Source organism: Mytilus galloprovincialis, chromosome 9 (genome assembly GCF_965363235.1).
Source record: "Mytilus galloprovincialis chromosome 9, xbMytGall1.hap1.1, whole genome shotgun sequence".
In the NCBI taxonomy this organism is placed as follows: domain Eukaryota; kingdom Metazoa; phylum Mollusca; class Bivalvia; order Mytilida; family Mytilidae; genus Mytilus; species Mytilus galloprovincialis.
In genome coordinates, this window is record NC_134846.1 from 54856221 (window position 1) to 54874341 (window position 18121).

Consider the following 18121-nt stretch of genomic DNA (forward strand, 5'->3'; position numbering starts at 1 on the left):
CAGAAACAAACTTCACGAAAATTATGACCAAATAAACAATAAAACTTAAGATATTTCTACATCTTATTGAACTATTTTTTTTACAAATCGCTCGTCAAGTTTCTGGGTAATAATTATTTGGAAAAAAATCGATTTTAGTTGAATTGATAGGATGTTTTTTTTTAATAGAAATCATTTTTTCCCTAAGCCTGAAAATGCAGCAATTGGACGTCATAGGTCAAACATTGACGTCATTTTAATTATGACGTCATGCCAGGTATGCGATACAGGGTATGCGATACAGGTTTAGCTATGCGATACAGGTTTAGCTATGCGATACGGGGTATGCGATACAGGGTAGGTGATACAGACTGGAAAAAAGAACCTTTATTAGATATACAAAATTGCTGTATTTTGTACTAAATATATGATAAACACCTTTAATATCGGGTCATTTTGATTTTGGCTTTGCATTTATAAATTTGATTTAATAATAACATCTACCTACAGTATGTGCATTCTGAAAAATGCCTGTCACATATATCTATACAGTGTTAGGGGCACAGAGCATATATCTTTACAGTACTAAGGGACACAGAGGGGAAATGTGCTTAAGTTTTATAAGAATATCAGTGATACCTTTCATTCCATAACTGATCGGCCATATTGTTTGTGTGTATCGAAGGCTTCAGCAATTTTGGCCGCCTCTGATTGGTCGCAAAATCATTTACGACCCGGAAGTGAAATATTGAACTACATGGTCAAAATGGGAGATAAACAACAAGATGAAACTGTTGCAACATCTGAATCCGAAGACGATGATGAGATGGAAATGTGTCAAATGGAAGGAGCTGACGAGGAAATGGAAGACGAAAACGAAGACGAAAAAGTGTATCTCCCTGGAGAGCCCCTAGAAGAGGGAGAAGAGTTAGTGTGTGATGAATCTGCATACATGATGTATCATCAGGCACAAACAGGTGCAAGATTTAATTTAATTTTTAAAAAGTGATTGAAAATGAACATACTTATATATTCATATCAAAGTATTATGTTTTAATTGTACTGGAAAATGCTTTATATGGTGTTTACAAGTGAGCATGACAAGTACACACAGTACAATTTTTGTATGAGCTGGGTTGGTTTTAGTCCAAATAATTATGATTTCTGGCAAGGTGTTGTGAAAGTACAATTTACACGATGTCATGTTATATTTATTCCCGTACTTTCACTTTCCCATTGTTGATGTCAACTTCCGCCCAGCAATTGTTTATATGGTTTTGAAAAGTGAAGTTGATATACACCTCAAAGAATAAGAAGATTGATATTTGACTTGATATATCAGTGTTCCAGCTAGGCCGTTTTCAGAGGGCGCGGCGCCCGCCCTTTTCCGAGTGGCGCCCTGTGCCCTTTTTACAGTTTCCAGGGCGCCCTGCCTTTTTTGAAGATCGATTGCATATTAATTTGCGTATTGATATGATACGCTAATTACTAAATTTTACCTGGGGAAAAGATTATGACGTTGTTTACCACCCCAAGCTAATCAATGGTTACAACTGGTGTCATAATCTGTTGTTATAGGTAATCCGTTTATCGGATGGGTCATTAATGATCATCAACATTAATTCGTTCAAATAGAATCGGTCAGTCGGCAATTATCTTTGAAGAAATGTGCATACAACAACTTGGACACAATTTGCGATGTTAACCGTAGTTTCATGGAAGAAACGTAATGACAGAAAGTTGGAAAACCATTATAAACTCGTTGAAGACATTGTTTTACTTGTTTTCTGTAAAATAAACAGAAAATTCAGACGTATTTGTCATTGACTGCCTTCATTTTTGATACGAAAATAACAAAATCGGACGCCATATTGTGATCATATTTACATCATATTTACGTACTGTTTATATTCCTCCAAAGAAGGAGCACACCCGAATAAAGAAAGATAACTCAATCTGATTTTTTTCCTAGCATTGAGTAACCCATTTACATATTCTAAAATGTGTCTCCATACTTCTTGCTTAAGAATATATATGTTTAGGTATTTATTTTGAGTTATGGGAAAAGTTAAAGAGGGTCTTAGTAGCAGTGTTGGTAGGGTGCCTTGGTCATCTTTTTCTGTATTCTTTATTTTTGATACTATTTTTCACTGTTGCTTTATATCCTAAAATTGTGAATTTACTGAGCACAGCTGTTTTGTGCTGTATTGCCATCAAGCACAGCAGGGGTAGAAAGGTGAAACTGGTAAAATGTGGTAGACCATAGAAACAGTATGAAACAGATCTCCTTTCAAAACATACTGCATATAAAGTTCAATTGTGCCAAGCAATGATAAAAAAACTTGTGTGACAAGCTGCTTGACAAGTTTTTCAGCCTTAAAAGTAGAAAGATAGAGTTCTATATGGGCTAAAGATGTTGTTCTTGTATAACCTGTGATTCAACGAATAAACACAAATGTTTGATTAACATCTTTTATTAAAATATGCCCTTTTCATATTATCATATCGCGCGTTAAATGCCCTTTTTCAGGATTGGCACCCTGCCCTTTTGAAAACCTAGCTGGAACACTGTATATATTTTATAAAAGGTAAACAGCATACATTTTACACACTGTATTATTTTACTGATCCGCATCAGGTTTGAAATATATACTTTGCCCTATTTATAGATCGTTGTTTCCCCTGTTAATTATAGCGCGATCGGCAATTCAAACACATTAACGTTGGTTGTTCATTTGTTATTATTTATTCGCGTATTCCTGTGTGAATAAACTGTGTTGTATATTTATTGTGTATCATAATAAAGTATTGTATTTCTACATGTTGTTTACATAAAAACGTAACTGCCGTATAAAGTTGTGGTAATTGTTTAATGAGACAAATACTTGTTGTGAAGCCCATGTATGATTTTACCCGCTCGGACGTTTGTTCTATAAATAAGTAAGTTCACAACAACTGGTGACAGCCGTGGGATTAATTTAAAATTCGTGTTATTTAAAGATTGCAAAACTTTTCAAAGCAGTTTTTAGCTTTTGGTTTTGTTTTCTTCGTTCGGAAACTTATCGTGATATTTTACCGAATTTAAAACTTTTTAAAGCTGTGTAAGCTTTTGGTTTTAAGTTCTGCCGTGATCCTAAATTTCTAGACTTTGTAGGGCATATTTTGCTTTAGTCTATGAAATTTGTCCTTTTGTCCCGCGTTTCCCGCGTATCAAAACTTTTCAAAGCATTCATTGGCTTTTGGTTTTGACCCTTTCCCCTTTACTTCGCGTTATTTTGATTTCAAAACTTTTCAAAGCGTATTTTGCTTTTGGTTTTGAAATATCGTATTGGTGTTATTTAAATTTGAAAACTTTTCAAAGCAGTGTTTGCTTTTGGTTTTGAAATATCGTGTTCTGCTGATTTGTAAGGGTTTCAAAACTTTTCAAAGCGTATTTTGCTTTTGGTTTTGAAATATCGTGTTCCGCTGATTTATAAGGGTTTAAAAACTTTTCAAAGCGTATTTAGCTTTTGGTTTTGAAATTTAACTGTAGGGCTAGCATTACTTCTAGACTTTTTATAGCTGATTTAGCTATTGGTTTTGAAGGTGTGTTTTTTTGTATATGATCGTTTTCGGTATTTCAATAAATATTTCAAATCCGTTCAAGGTTGTCATGGTTGTATTAGCTTTTAGGTTTGAAATTTTTCAGTCGCGAATTATATTTAGTAAACCGTGATTTAAGTATCGTGTTTAAATATATAATTTCGACGTTCGTGCAATAGTTTACATTTGAATAAGAATGATGCTCAGAAGTCGTCAGTTACCTACGGTTCAAAGAACTAAAAATTTATATGAACCAAGAAATTGTTTAGGTTCAGTATCGGATTCACACATATTGAATACAAATCGAGAAAACGTACCACAAAATTCAGCAACAAATGAAGTTGAAACAATGACCCGTGTTTCTGGAGGTAATACACCAATTTTCACTGATGAAAGTACTGCCAAGACATAATGATAGTTATAATGAAGAAGAAATAACCGCAATGAGACAAGGGGATACAATTCCTAGATGGGAAATGAACAGAGAGGCTCATCAAAGTACCTTACATACTGACAATAGGCGACCAAATAATCAAAGTACAGAGTATACTGTTCCATCTGAAAATAGAGAAACATATCAAAGAACTTGGAGTACTGGTCACTCTGATAACAAAGATGCATATCAAAGTGCATGGAATACTGATCACTCGGACATGAGGGAAAATCCAAGTATTTGGAGTACTGATCACTCTGAACGACGGGAATTAAACAGAACATCTGGTCAAAGCAATAGAGAACATCAAAGCACTCACAGCACTGTTGAAAGGGAGAGATGTGAAATGAATAGACATGAACAGCAGAGAATGGACTATTCTGAAGTGGGCAGATATCAGTATGTTGATACTTATCCTGATCATAGACAGTTGTCATCTCAAAATTCTGATAGTACGCATCATAAAAGATTATGGGGTACCACAAGACATTCAGAATTACTTAGAAATATGCCTGATTATACACATACCAAAAGTAATTATGCTGAACCTCAGACATATGTTCCGTCAGAAACTATACAACCAGTTAGAGGAACAGAATATTCAAGAGCAACTGCTGATAATATGTACTCGAGATATGAGAGACCTCGTTGTCCAGAAAATGCATATTCCAAGGTATCAAATATGAGTCGTATGTCATCAAATGAACCACAACATAGACTTCCTTTTTGTAATGGCAAAACTGAATGGGAATCATTTTGGTGTCAATTCCAGATCATTTCAAGAAGTTACGCTTGGGACAATCAGAAGCAAGCAACACAGCTGTTATTATGTTTGCAAAATGAAGCTTTAAACTTTGCTTCAAGGCTTCCAAATGCAGTACAGACAGATATTTTTAGTTTGTTTGTTGAGCTGAGGAAGAGGTTCGGTGACAATATATTACCATCAACACACAGAGCAGCACTTCAAGATCTAAATAAGCAGAACAAAGAAAGCCTACAAGAATTTGCTTATAGAGTTGTAAACCTGATAAGTAAAGCTTACCCAGAAATTAAAGGGACTCAGCTATTCGAAGAATTGACTGTTGAACATTTCCTTTATGGTCTTAATGATGAAAATATGACGTATGATGTTATAAGCAAGCAGCCAAAATCTATTGATGAAGCTTTGAATATGGTCATGTGGCATGAGAGCTGTAGATCTAGGAGTGGTAAAAACCGTAAAACTTCAATACGAGAAGTACAGTTCGATAGCCAGTGTGAAGAAAACTATATCAGAAGGTTACACCAAAAACAATACGTAACTGAAGAAAGACTTAACCAGTTTGGCAGAGAACTCAAAGATTCTATTATTGAGGGAATGGCTAATTTAAATAAAAAATGCCTAGTTTGCCAAGTACTAACAGTAATAATTACCAGCAGTCCAATTACGCAAAGAAAACGGAGAGTAATAACAATAGGTGTTATAATTGCAATGGCATTGGTCATTACAGACGTAATTGTCCATCAAAACAAGATAAATGGGAACCAAAGAGAAATAGCCATTATGGAGAAAACCAACAAAGAGATGCATATGCACCAGTCAAAACACCTTTCGATCCTTTAAACTAGAAAGGGCTGTACCTGTAGGCCAAGCCATAGCCCCAAAAAGTAATGAAGTAATTATTGAGAAAAGACAACAATCTATTCCAAGGGAGGAGATTGAAACTACTGAAGGTTTAGGCCCTTCAAGCAGTGATGTTAAAATTATCAGTAAGAAATCAGACCAATGTAGCAAGAATAAACATATTGAAAAACCAGTTTTGTCCAGAGTTGATGCTGTGAATCAGTATAGAGATGATATGAATGAGAAAACTATTGCTTTAACTTCCGGAATTTTACCAGAGAAACACTTTGAAGACAACGAATCTTCTGATGATAGTGTTGATGGAGAAAATAGTGTATGTATTAACAGAGTTGAATCATCAGATATTCAAACGTCTGTTAGAATAAATGAGTATGAGTTAAAAGCGGTAATTGACACAGGTGCTGAGGTCACTGTGCTCAGTGAAAAGGTTTATAGGAACCTTGCAAAAGAACATCATCTTGAGTTGAAGACAGCAACGCGTGGGTTGTTAGTAGCTGAAGAGGGGAAAAAGATGTCAGCAACTGGTATTACAGAGATAGAAATGAGTTTAGGGCCACTGCGTTTTACTTGGCCAGTATACGTAGCACCCTTGAATGACGATTTGCTTCTTGGTTGTGATATTATTGATGAACTGGACATCACGGTAAATACAAAACGTGGATTTCAAATAAAAGACATTTGGTATCCATGTATAGTAAAGAGAAGAGAAAGCAACAGACTGTTGAAGTACCACAGTGGACAAAGGACGGATGCGAACCAGCAAGGTGGATCTTTGAAAGAAGAGGGGAACAGTTATCAAAGAAGTGATAAAGGAAGAGCCAGAGGTGGTAAAGGACATTACAACAGAGGCAGTAATAGACAAGGTAATCAGTGGAATAACCAAGGCAGTTATAGTGGACTGTACAACAGAGGTAGTGACAGACAAGTTAATCAGGCGAATAACCGAGACAACTATAGACAAGAAAACAGACAAAATAACCAAGAAGAGAGACCACAAAGAAGTGAATTTGCTAAAGCTCTAAACAACCAGAAACCAAATGTAAAACACCTGGACGATATGACAGAGGCACATAGTTATATCAATTCAAATGACAGAGCAAGACCTAAAGACAATAACCATGATAATCATATGAGAGATTCTAGCTCAGACAGGCAAGATAGATTGAGACCAAAAGACAAAAAGGATCATACCTGGGATCCAAGTCCAGATAAAACCCTTCCTAAATACTGCATACAGTATACTATTGGTTCTTTTACTGATGCTGCATCAAAAGATCAGTCAAATGAAGTACAAAGTACAACCGTCGAAGGTCCCCAAGGAATTGATATGGACCAACAAGTTCTTGATAATCAAACTATGGAATGGGATGCACAACAAGACCAAGGTCAAGTTTTGTACTATACAAACCAACGTGAACAAGATTACAGACCTCAACACTACAACAGAGGAAAAGGTCAACAACGACAAGGATTTAATGAAAAATTGGACAACTCTCTGGGTCAAGTGAGAGATCCGAAGCATCATAGGTACAACAAAAGACAGTATGACTATCACAATCAAGACAGAGGTCAACAGCATCAGAGTAATGATGATAGAAGAGATATATATGACAGAAGTCAACGATATCAAGGTTTTTTTAACTACAATGATAGTTACCAGCAAGATCAAGGACAAAATAGAAGAGACAGGAGACAGCAAAGATCATGGGGAGAAAAGTCAGACATCCATCTATCAAAGGCACTATCATTTATTTTAAGACATGATGCAGAAAGACAGGGATATAAAATGATGCCAGGAGGTTTTCTTTATGTTGATGAAATTCTAAAAAGGCAAAACAATCTACGGGATTATAACCATGAAGATGTAAAACGAATTGTGGAAACAAACGGCAAGAAGAGATTTTATATGGAGCCAGATAAGGAAACTGGAAAAATGAAAATCAGAGCAAACCAAGGACATAGTATTGACGTAGAGGATCTTGAATTAAAACCATTATTAAATTCCAAGGAAGTTTCTATGATTATCCATGGAACCTCCTATAATTCTTGGGAGAAGATCAAACACACAGGTTTAAGTAGAATGGGAAGAAACCATATCCACTTCGCGGCAGGAGAACTAGGAGAAAATGGAGTCATCAGTGGCATGAGACAATCCTGTGAAGTAATGATATTTATATATCTAGAGACAGCTTTAGCAGATGGGTTCAAGTTTTTCCGTTCAGCCAATAATGTAATACTTTGTGCTGGAAATGAAGATGGAGTTATTCCACCTAAATATTTTGTAAAGGTCCTTGCCATGAAGAGACAGCCAGAAGAGGAAATAATCCAACCATCGCCACAGAAGAAGAGAAGACTGGGAAAAGAAAATAGGAAGATACAAAGTGTGGTGATCTTTCCGTACAAGTCACCTGTTGATAAACTGTATAAATAAATTTGACAATGTTTGAACAATATATATTTATATGTTGATGATTGATTGCTTTATGATTTAAATGTGTTGATATTGCTATGTTTTAATTGTTATGAATATGCATTTACAGAAGAGGTGATTTTAGAAATTTAGAAATTTTGCATATTGTTTATTTTTCATGTCGTTATTGTTATTTTTTTTTTTTTACTGTAAATAAGGTACATTTAGGTAATGTTTTAATTTCGAGGGCGAAATGATTTTTTGAAAAGGGGGGGGGGCAGTGTTGTGAAAGTACAATTTACACGACGTCATGTTATATTTATTCCCGTACTTTCACTTTCCCATTGTTGACGTCAAAAGAAGATTGATATTTGACTTGATATATATTTTATAAAAGGTAAACAGCATAAATTTTACACACTGTATTATTTTACTGATCTCCGCATCAGGTTCTAAATATATACTTTGCCCTATTTATAGATCGTAGTTTCCCCTGTTAAATATAGCGCGATCGGCAATTCAAACACATTAACGTTGGTTGTTCATTTGTTATTAGTTATTCGCGTATTCCTGTGTGAATAAACTGTTGTATATTTATTGTGTATTATAATAAAGTATTGTATTTCTACATGTTGTTTGCATAAAAACGTAACTGCCGTATAAAGTTGTGGTAATTGTTTAATGAGACAAATACTTGTTGTGAAGCCCATGTATGATTTTACCCGCTCGGACGTTTGTTCTATAAATAAGTAAGTTCACAACACAAGGCTATTTTCATTTTTTTTCTGGGACGCCTTAGGCATCCCAGAAAAAATTTAAGATAGCCTTGCCAGACGTCATAACTATTTAATAGGTTGGTTTAAATCTGTCTAAATAATAGACATCTTTCTAGTTTGATGCATTTCCATCAAAAACTCTAGTTTTAAGTGAACATCATATGTGCGTTTAGGGGCATCGTCACTTCCGTTCCCATGTTGAGCAATTGGTTGAAAAACTATGATGCTATATTGCACAAATTATTCGGCAAATTGTATCATCATAATTGACAATTTGCACTGCTGTCATTAGGGAATTGTGATTAAGTACCTACCAAACAAACATCATTTCTAGTTTGTCCTGCACAATGATGATCACTAAGAAGCTTGATGAATGTTAATAGTGCAGGAATACAAGCGATCCCCCTATCTGTTAAATTACGCCATATAGGCCCGCATAATTGACGAGTTTTTTCCGGTGAAGGACAAACTCAAAAGGGGTCTATTGTGAGGTCATGTATGTCTATTTTAAAGTTTTTACTGTAAATGTTTTCCTTCAAATAAAGAAGTGTAACGTGATAGTTTCCAAATTGCACCAAGAACCAAATTTTTACCCATTTTGCAAAATAGACAGCGGTCAATCATCTTCTAACAATTTGTACAGTATTATACAAATCCTTATTTCTACACACTATTAAGGCTTTTTTAAAAATTGAATTTCATATTTTTATAATTTGCCATACTGCATACATTGTATCTTTCAACAAAGCTAATTATACTTAACATGCTTAAAGTTTACACAAAACAATCAAATAAGTTGCTCAAGTATTCAGTGAAAAAAGTACAAAATACAATAATTTCATGAATGTTGCAGGTAATGTTATAAAAATGTTGATTTTTTTAAATGATCATATTGAAGTACATGTTTGTCACAGACATCCATTTCTAAAGAAAAATATATAATATTGGGTGATAAAAACCTTTTTTGAAGATGCAATTTTGGTGCCGTCAAATTTAACCTATCCACTTTTATGTATGCCTTTTTAATTGTACCAGAAAATAACAGACTATAGTATAATTGAGCTTGTCTGTATGATATCCATTTATGATTCTAAAACTATGTTTTAATTTTTAAGTGTGGGAAAATCTTTAGAAAAAATTCGGTTTAAAAAATCGAAATGAAACCAACCATTGGGGAAAAGAGGCCAAAATATACATTCACATCAAGGGTGGATTTTTGTCAACCTGACCTACATGTAACTATCACAGACCACTCATAAATCAAGATTCATGTAAACAAACTTTTAAACTCAAACAATTTATATATTTTACTAGGTGCACCGTGTCTCAGCTTTGACATTTTACCAGATTCTTTAGGAGACAAAAGAGAGACCTTCCCATTAACATGTTATTGTGCTTCTGGTTCTCAGTCAGAGCATGGACACTTGAATCATGTGATAGTTATGAAAATGGAAAATTTACATCGGACAACAAAAGAAAAGAAAGAATCAGATGAAAATGAAGATGAATCAGATGAGGATGAGGAGGAAGAGGACGATGAAGAAAAGAAACCAGAATTAGAAACAGCTTCGATAAAACATAGTGGTTCTGTTAATAGAATAAGGGTAGGGTATAAATCTTTACTCTAGACTGCACATATATAACTTCTTTCTTAATCAGGAAAAATAACATACATGTAAGTTTCTACTTTCATGAAGACTTTTTCACATTCATGTTGATTTGAATCCACAATATAAATCTCTAGTGCATATATACATTGATCACTTCTTTCTTAATCAGGAAAAAGAACATCAGTTTCTAATTTCTATAAAAAAAAAATCACATTCTTGACCATTTTAATCCACAATTAAATTTTTCTTCATTTACAAAATTTAATAGGATTTTTAAAAATAATTCTAAATATCAGTATTGGATGGGGTTCTTGAGGAACAAATATGGCCCTTCTTGCAAGGTTTCAATTTTAATTACAGTTAAATGGCAATCTTTACATTTTTTGGACGTGTTAAAATCAGGACTTTTTTTGAAGGAAATAGTTTTTTTTTATTACAAATCTGCTTTTTTTCTATGACATCATAATCATGATAATCAGCCTAAATTTCAATTTTTGAACAAATTCTAAATTAGTAACAGTCTTATTTTTGCTTTATTTTTAAATTTTATGTTCTTAAACACTGTGTTGTATAACAAATAATCTATACATGTATTACTTTTATACATAATGTTTAGTTTGTTGAACCCTGTCATCATGGTCATTGCCTGTGGTCTATGTTTCCTATACTTACATGTAAATGTGGTTACCATCCAGGCATCCTCAGGATTTTGTCAAAATTAGTTGTGGCCTATTATTTGTGTACATTTCAAAGCTTTTTAAAAAAAAAATATTTGTTGTGTTTTTTCACTTTCTCACATGTTTATTTATCAACAAAACACTTGAAGTATCAGAACAAAAAAATAAAACTTTGCAAAAATTTACTGTTATTTTATATCGTGCTTTCTATATATGGTATAAAGTAAATGTCTAAGTAATGCTAAAATTGTTTTAAAGCTATTGGTTATGTGAATTTCTCCTATTCTGTAAGATTATGCTAAAATAAAAACCCACAATTCTTTGACTCAGAGAACTGAAGATAGAATAAACTAAACTGTCTGTGTTATCTCCCTTTATGGAGTAAATACATGTTTTATGTTTTTGTTTCAGTATTTTATATATGATACCTGGTGAGTGATACTGTCTCATCAATGCTTTAAGGAAAATTATTTATCAGTTATACATTAAAAGATATTTTTCTTGGATTATAGGTAACAACAATTGGTCAAAAGAGTATAGCAGCTACTTGGTCAGAGAATGGTAAAGTGTATATCTGGGATTTGACCCGGCCACTTCATGCTGTTAATGACTCTAATATCATGTCAGTTTACATACGAAATGAAGAATCTCCAGCTCCTATATATACATTCAAAGGCCATCAGGTCGAGGGATTTGCTGTTGATTGGTCACCTCTTATGGAAGGTAAGTAGATATAAGATTATGTGGTATGAGTGCAAATAAGACAACTCTTCATACAAGTCACAATTTGTAAATGTAAACCATTATAGGTCAAAGTACAGTCTTCAACACAGAGCCTTAGCTCACACCGAACAACAAGCTACTGTGAAAGTACTTTAATTCGTGAGTATCAATTTTCGTGGTTTGAGCAACATTTACATGTTCGTGGGTTTTGAAATTCGTGGATTTAAGTTTTCGTAAAAAAATAAAAATTGTAAAATTGAAGCCATTAGAAACGAAGGTTACAATTTTCTAGATTGAAGGAAATTGAAAAGTAAACATTGACCCGTGCGTAGTTATCACACTTATTAACTAATATAGAGTGATCAACAGATTAAAGACCATCAAAGGTGTTAATAAGGCCATAAACATGTCACCTAAAGAAAACAGTTACATAAACAAATGCTATAAACATATCTGGAATTGTAAAATAATTCTTATCAAAATCAAGCCCAGCATGAAGTTATTATTTCACATACGTACGAGAATTATGAGGATATAAAATGAACACTTTATCATAGAATATCAATAACCAAACTTTTTTTATGATAATTAAAAGATCAAAAGTAGGCCAGATCAAGTTTTTAAAGATTTAATTGGTATAACCCTACCTGCAGTTGCAGTTTATAGTGCATTTGCTCTGTGACTACTATTGTAGTATTCTCAGTTTGGCGATATTCAATATATTTTCTAGATCATATCAGTAGTCAAACCTACATGGGTATCTTTCCAAGTCTTGATTTCGACAACAGTTGTTTTATTCCGTTGGACACTTAAATTCGTGGATAAAGTTATTCATGAAAACCACGGAAATTTATACCCCACGAACAAAAGTACTTTCACAGTATAAAGGCCCCAAAAAAGTAATAAAACCCTTCAAACAGGAAAACCAACGGTCCAATCTATATGAATAAATATTCATCCAAAGAAGGAAACACGAAAGATACCCTAGCCTATATAGGCTGTAGTCAAAGCAGAATTTGAATTATTTAATGTTTTACAGTTTCAATAATTTAACAAAAAACATTAAAGCTTTTGTATAAAATAAAATAATTATACATACATCTAAACCATAGTCAATTTTTATAGAGTTATTTTTGAAACATAACAACTGCAGACCTAATGCAAAACATGGTTGAGTTACCACAATATTCAGTTATGTAACTCCTTCAATTAGCCCTAGATATAAAGAGGAACTGTTCATTTTGATATTACATTTGTGATCAATTAACAAATTAGTGAATATTATTTTTTATTTATCTGAATTTTTCTAATTGTAGTGTAAACTGAATCACAAAAAATATCTTTTCTAACTGTAATGATATGTATACTAAATCACAAAATATGCTAAGCTATAATTAATGGACATTTGATAATTTTTTTATTTAATTGTACATACTTATAGGAAGACTACTTACTGGTGATTGTAAAAAGAACATTCATTTGTGGACCCCAAAGGAAGGAGGAGCTTGGCATGTAGACCAGAGACCTTACAGTGGACACACCTCTTCGGTTGAAGATATACAGTGGTCTCCTAATGAAAATAATGTAAATATTTACATGTATTTTATCTTTAGTTAAAAGTGTCATTTCTTACAATGGCCAGAAGATGACACACCAAATTAGGTCGTAAGCTAAAACAAATGACTTTTTGAAGTCATTATCATTATAGTGTAGTGTAGTTATAAGTCATTATAGTGTATTGTAGTTATAAGTCATTATAGTGTAGTGTATTTATAAGAATGTTGAATTTAAAAAACCTGAAAATGGGGCTTGCTGAGTGTTTTTTCTTATACATGTATTACATTGTCAAAAGTGGAGAAATATTTTATTGCATGATATTTAATGTTTCAAAATCTGTTTCTCTTATGAATTTTAGATAATTTTGTAACCAACCTGGTTGGGCGCTCGATACAATTTAAAATGTGGGTTAAAGTTAAAACACAATGGAGATGATTCTCAAAGAGATAACTTTAATAAATATAGTCAGGCAATAAATATCAACAATAGAATAAATTATTCCAATGAAATGAATATCACATTATAACAATAACAATAAATACATTTGTATAAATATTATTTGGTGCATATCCTAATTTGGAAATTTTTTATTTTTATTGTGATGTCACATTAGAAATTTAGATGAAAACAAATAGATTTGTTGTCATTATAAAGAAATGAAATCAAACAAACCACATGCAGATAAAATAAAAATAAATCTTAGAATAAGAGGACATTTTTAAACTGATTTCAAGCAACAGTAAGACATGATTAGATATGATGGTATATCCCTTACATGTTTATTTATAGGTTTTTGCCTCCTGTTCTGTAGACAGATCAATCAGAATATGGGATGCGAGAGCTGCTCCTAATAAGGCATGTATGCTGACAGCGGAAGAAGCTCATGACAGGGATGTAAATGTTCTACACTGGAATAGGAACGAACCATTCATAGCTTCAGGGGGTGATGATGGTGTTATTAAAGTCTGGGACCTGAGACAGTTTCAGGTAATGGCAGTGGTTCTCAAGGTCTTCTAAAATTCACTAGTTATTTGTTCCAGGAAAAAATGGAACATTTACAGGACTGAATAATCTTTACTAGACACACAAAAAAAATAATCTTTAAATATTCATATATGATGAAATGATTTAAAAATATCACATTCTGAAATTAATGTAGTTTCTTGTATATTCTTTTTCATTGGTTAAATTTTTGAGATTAAAAATTTCAAGGATTACTACAAAAGAATAAGCAAGATAAAAAATAAATCATGGTGCATGTTTGTACAATTGAAAAGAAGGACTTGCCAACTAAAGAGTAAATTATCTCCCTTGACCAAATTGTCAGTGTAAATTATCTCCCCTGACCAAGTATTGACAGAAACAATTATCTCCCTTGATCAAATTGTTGGCAAACATGCATGTGAAAATTTTGCAAAAAAAAACCAAACATTGATAGTCTGATTCTACATATTACCATAGACTTGATAATGCAAGAACATTTCTTGTGTATCCTATTCCTTGGTTTGAATGAACCACAAAACTACAAAAAATTGTTTCATAACAAAAAAAAATGTGTACCTTGAAAAGAGAAAACTCATGTAAATATAATAAGTACTTAGGAAGTGCATGATACAATTACCGATTGTGCAAGGGCTCTATAGCCAGTCAAGGTTGTTAAAAACTTCCATTTGTTGATGAAACAATTAAGAATTGGGGACTCTGTAAAAGGTTTATATTAATCCAGTGGTCAGGAGGATAGGATATGCTTTAATGTTGTTAGATTAAGGAGGCTTGCGGGTCTAAATTAATTTTTATACCCCTGCTTTGAAAAAAAGGGGGGTATACTGTTTTACCTCTGTCTGTCCTTCCGTCAGTCCATCAGTCCGTCAAGTCTGTCAGTCAGTCTGTCTGTCCCATGAATATTTTTCGTCACATTTTTCTCAGGAACTACACTACCAGGATTTCTGAAATTTGGTTTCAGGCTTGATATAAGTCAGCTATACCGTGTGATGCGTTTTCAGATTCATCACTCAACAACTTCCTGTTTACCGAACACTTGTTTGATTTTACACATGATAGCCAAGTTGAATATTTTTCGTCACATTTTTCTCAGGAACTACAATACAAGGATTTCTGAAATTTGGTTTAAGGGTAAATATAAGTCAGCTATACCTTGTGATGCGTTTTCAGATTCACCACTCAACAACTTCCTGTTTACCAAACACTTGCATATTTTTACACAATTAATATTATCCACTTGCGGCGGGGGTATCATCAGTGAGCAGTAGCTCGCAGTTTCACTTGTTTTATTTGATATAGGATTTCTCTATTTTTCTATAAATGAACTTTATCTTATACTTAATAGAAAAATGAAATAAAAAAATGGGGGTCACCGTTCATTTACGCTCATAATCTGCCTTCGAAAGAAGCATACATTTTTGTTAATGTTCTTTTTTTCTGTTGAATTAATAGGAGAAATAGCGGTAATATCGGAAATAAAAAAAGAACTAAATTACAGAAATTGCTTAAATTTTACAACTATTTAGTTTATGTACAACACATTCGAAAACAACAATAAAAAATATAGGTCACCAATGATTTAAAAAAGATATTTAAATTTTAACACCACAAAATGGCATTTTTGCACCAAAGGGAGATAATTTGGAGCTTTTTCAATGATATCTACATTTTACATGTTTTAAAAGTCATCTAGGGCCAACACGAATTGATTTTTTTGGAATGATTTTTGTACCATATGATAAAGTAACAACTACTGAAGGTAATAAATAAAATTTGTAATGAAAAAATAATGTTTAATTTTTTTCTGAAAATCTTATACCCATGAGGACTCCTTAGGTTTAATTACCAGTAGTATTATTCGCTTACAGGCTACAGCTATACTTATTTATGTGAAATTGTGTATACAATATGTTGACAGGGGAATGAACAAAATAACAAACTAATGGACACCATGATCAGAAGATGCCATTAATATTAAAAAAACAAGATCTGAGAGATGTGCTATTTATTTATAAACAAGGATACTGAAATTTTTTATCTTCATTGTTACATTTTATACCAAATTAAAAAAAAAATCAAATACAAACTTTTCTCACAGAGAGATAAGTTGCCTCCTGACATTGAGCAGCATGCTTAAATCACACTTCTGCCACTATAAACATATTTACACTTTTAGGTATTCAGATGTATTTTGTCCAAGAATGATCCTAGATCTGTCTCTAAATAACCTTCTGGCATCATGGTACAATCACTATTAAATTATGACATCAAAATGCAATATTTATGTGGTTTTAAATAAAGTGGACAAATTTACCACAAGTGAAAATACAATATTGTTGCAGATTAGACAATTATATCTGCTAGTTTACCAAAATTTACCGCTATTCATACCTTAATTGTAATTATAATGCGTAAAATAAAATGTAAGTGATTCTTATTTTCTGTTTGCAGAAGGGTAAAGCAGCAGCATCATTCAAACATCACACAGCACCTATAACATCTATAGAATGGAATCCTTATGATAGTTCTGTGTTTGCTGCATCTGGTTCCGATAACCAAATAACAATATGGGATTTGTCAGTAGAAAAAGACACTGAAGGTGAAGGGGAACCAGATGTTCCTCCACAGTTATTATTTATTCACCAAGGACAGACAGACATTAAAGAATTACACTGGCACAAACAATTACCTGGTGTTATTGTTAGTACGGCACATAGTGGTTTTAATATCTTTAGGACGATAAGTGTGTGATCATTAAATAATTTCAATGTGATAAAGTAGTCTATTATTATATGCCTTGATCATTTAAAATACGAAATAAATATATATTAATGTTCATTTTCAAGCTCATACAATAATATTTATAACAGATAAAGTGTATGGTGTGGATGTACTTGAGACAATCCAATGAATAATAATGAAATGAGCAATCTAGTGCCTATATTTTGTATTGATGGATCTAATTGGATATTGACAATAGTTCAGAAGAAGAAAAATCTAAATGAATAATGCATTGTAATTGCTTGACCGCCTTCGACTGTCAAAAAATGACTGTCTGTCCATCCTAAAGAAATCTTTTGTTTCAAATTTATCAGCTTCTTTGATAATATTTGGTCTGCAGCTTTATAATGTTGAGTTGTAACAAGTAAGCAATTTTTTGATCTGCCAATTATCCACTTCTTACTTACCAATAGTTTTAAATTTTATATCTCTCATTGTACAAGTAAAATTATGTCAAAGATTTCTCTGCTGTTGTTCAATGGAATGACTTCATATTTGATCTGCAGCTTAATAATGTTGAGTTGTAGCAAACTAGCAATATTAACATCTGCCGTATATCCACTTCCTGTTTGCTAATATTTTGAAATTTATAAACACTAATTTTTTGTCAAAAGATTTCTAGCTACTATTGACGTGAAGGTTTTTATAATTGGCATTTATGTTGAGTTGTAGTGACTAAGCTACTTTTACATTAAGGTATAGTCACTTTCAGTTTCCATTCTCATGTTTTTTTTCTTATTCATTCATCATGGCTGTAATGTGTTGCAATTCAAAATTGACATATTTGACCTAGATATCACAACCGTTCTTGCTGGCTGTTTAAAACTCATCCCTCTGAAAAATCACATTGCCAGTCGTTTGCTTATTTATAAACAAAAAAGGGAGGTTCATGGAAGAGCCTACACAAACTCTCTTTACTTATCCACATCAGACATTAAAATTACCTTAGATGTCCTAATCAGAATCA

At 32.8% G+C, this 18121-nt stretch overlaps 2 protein-coding genes across 4 annotated transcripts in view; one reads left to right on the forward strand and one right to left on the reverse strand.

Moving 5' to 3' along the window:
• The window catches only part of LOC143045319 (uncharacterized), a 37302-nt gene extending 36580 nt beyond the window's left edge, over positions 1-722 (reverse strand). The window contains exon 1 of one of the 3 annotated variants that reach the window (XM_076217757.1): positions 619-722. In XM_076217757.1, the coding sequence (XP_076073872.1) occupies positions 619-644 (26 nt within the window). In that variant the 5' untranslated portion in view covers positions 645-722. The remainder of the gene's footprint in view (positions 1-618) is intronic. The other 2 variants (XM_076217754.1, XM_076217755.1) reach the window with 2 other exon arrangements.
• On the forward strand, positions 708-17150 carry LOC143045320 (glutamate-rich WD repeat-containing protein 1-like). Its single transcript, XM_076217758.1, has 6 exons — positions 708-956; positions 10119-10408; positions 11604-11814; positions 13256-13398; positions 14161-14358; positions 16825-17150. Exons 1-6 carry the CDS (start codon positions 737-739, stop codon positions 17122-17124), a joined length of 1362 nt encoding a protein of 453 aa, XP_076073873.1. The 5' UTR covers positions 708-736; the 3' UTR covers positions 17125-17150.
• The last annotated feature ends 971 nt before the right edge of the window (positions 17151-18121 follow it).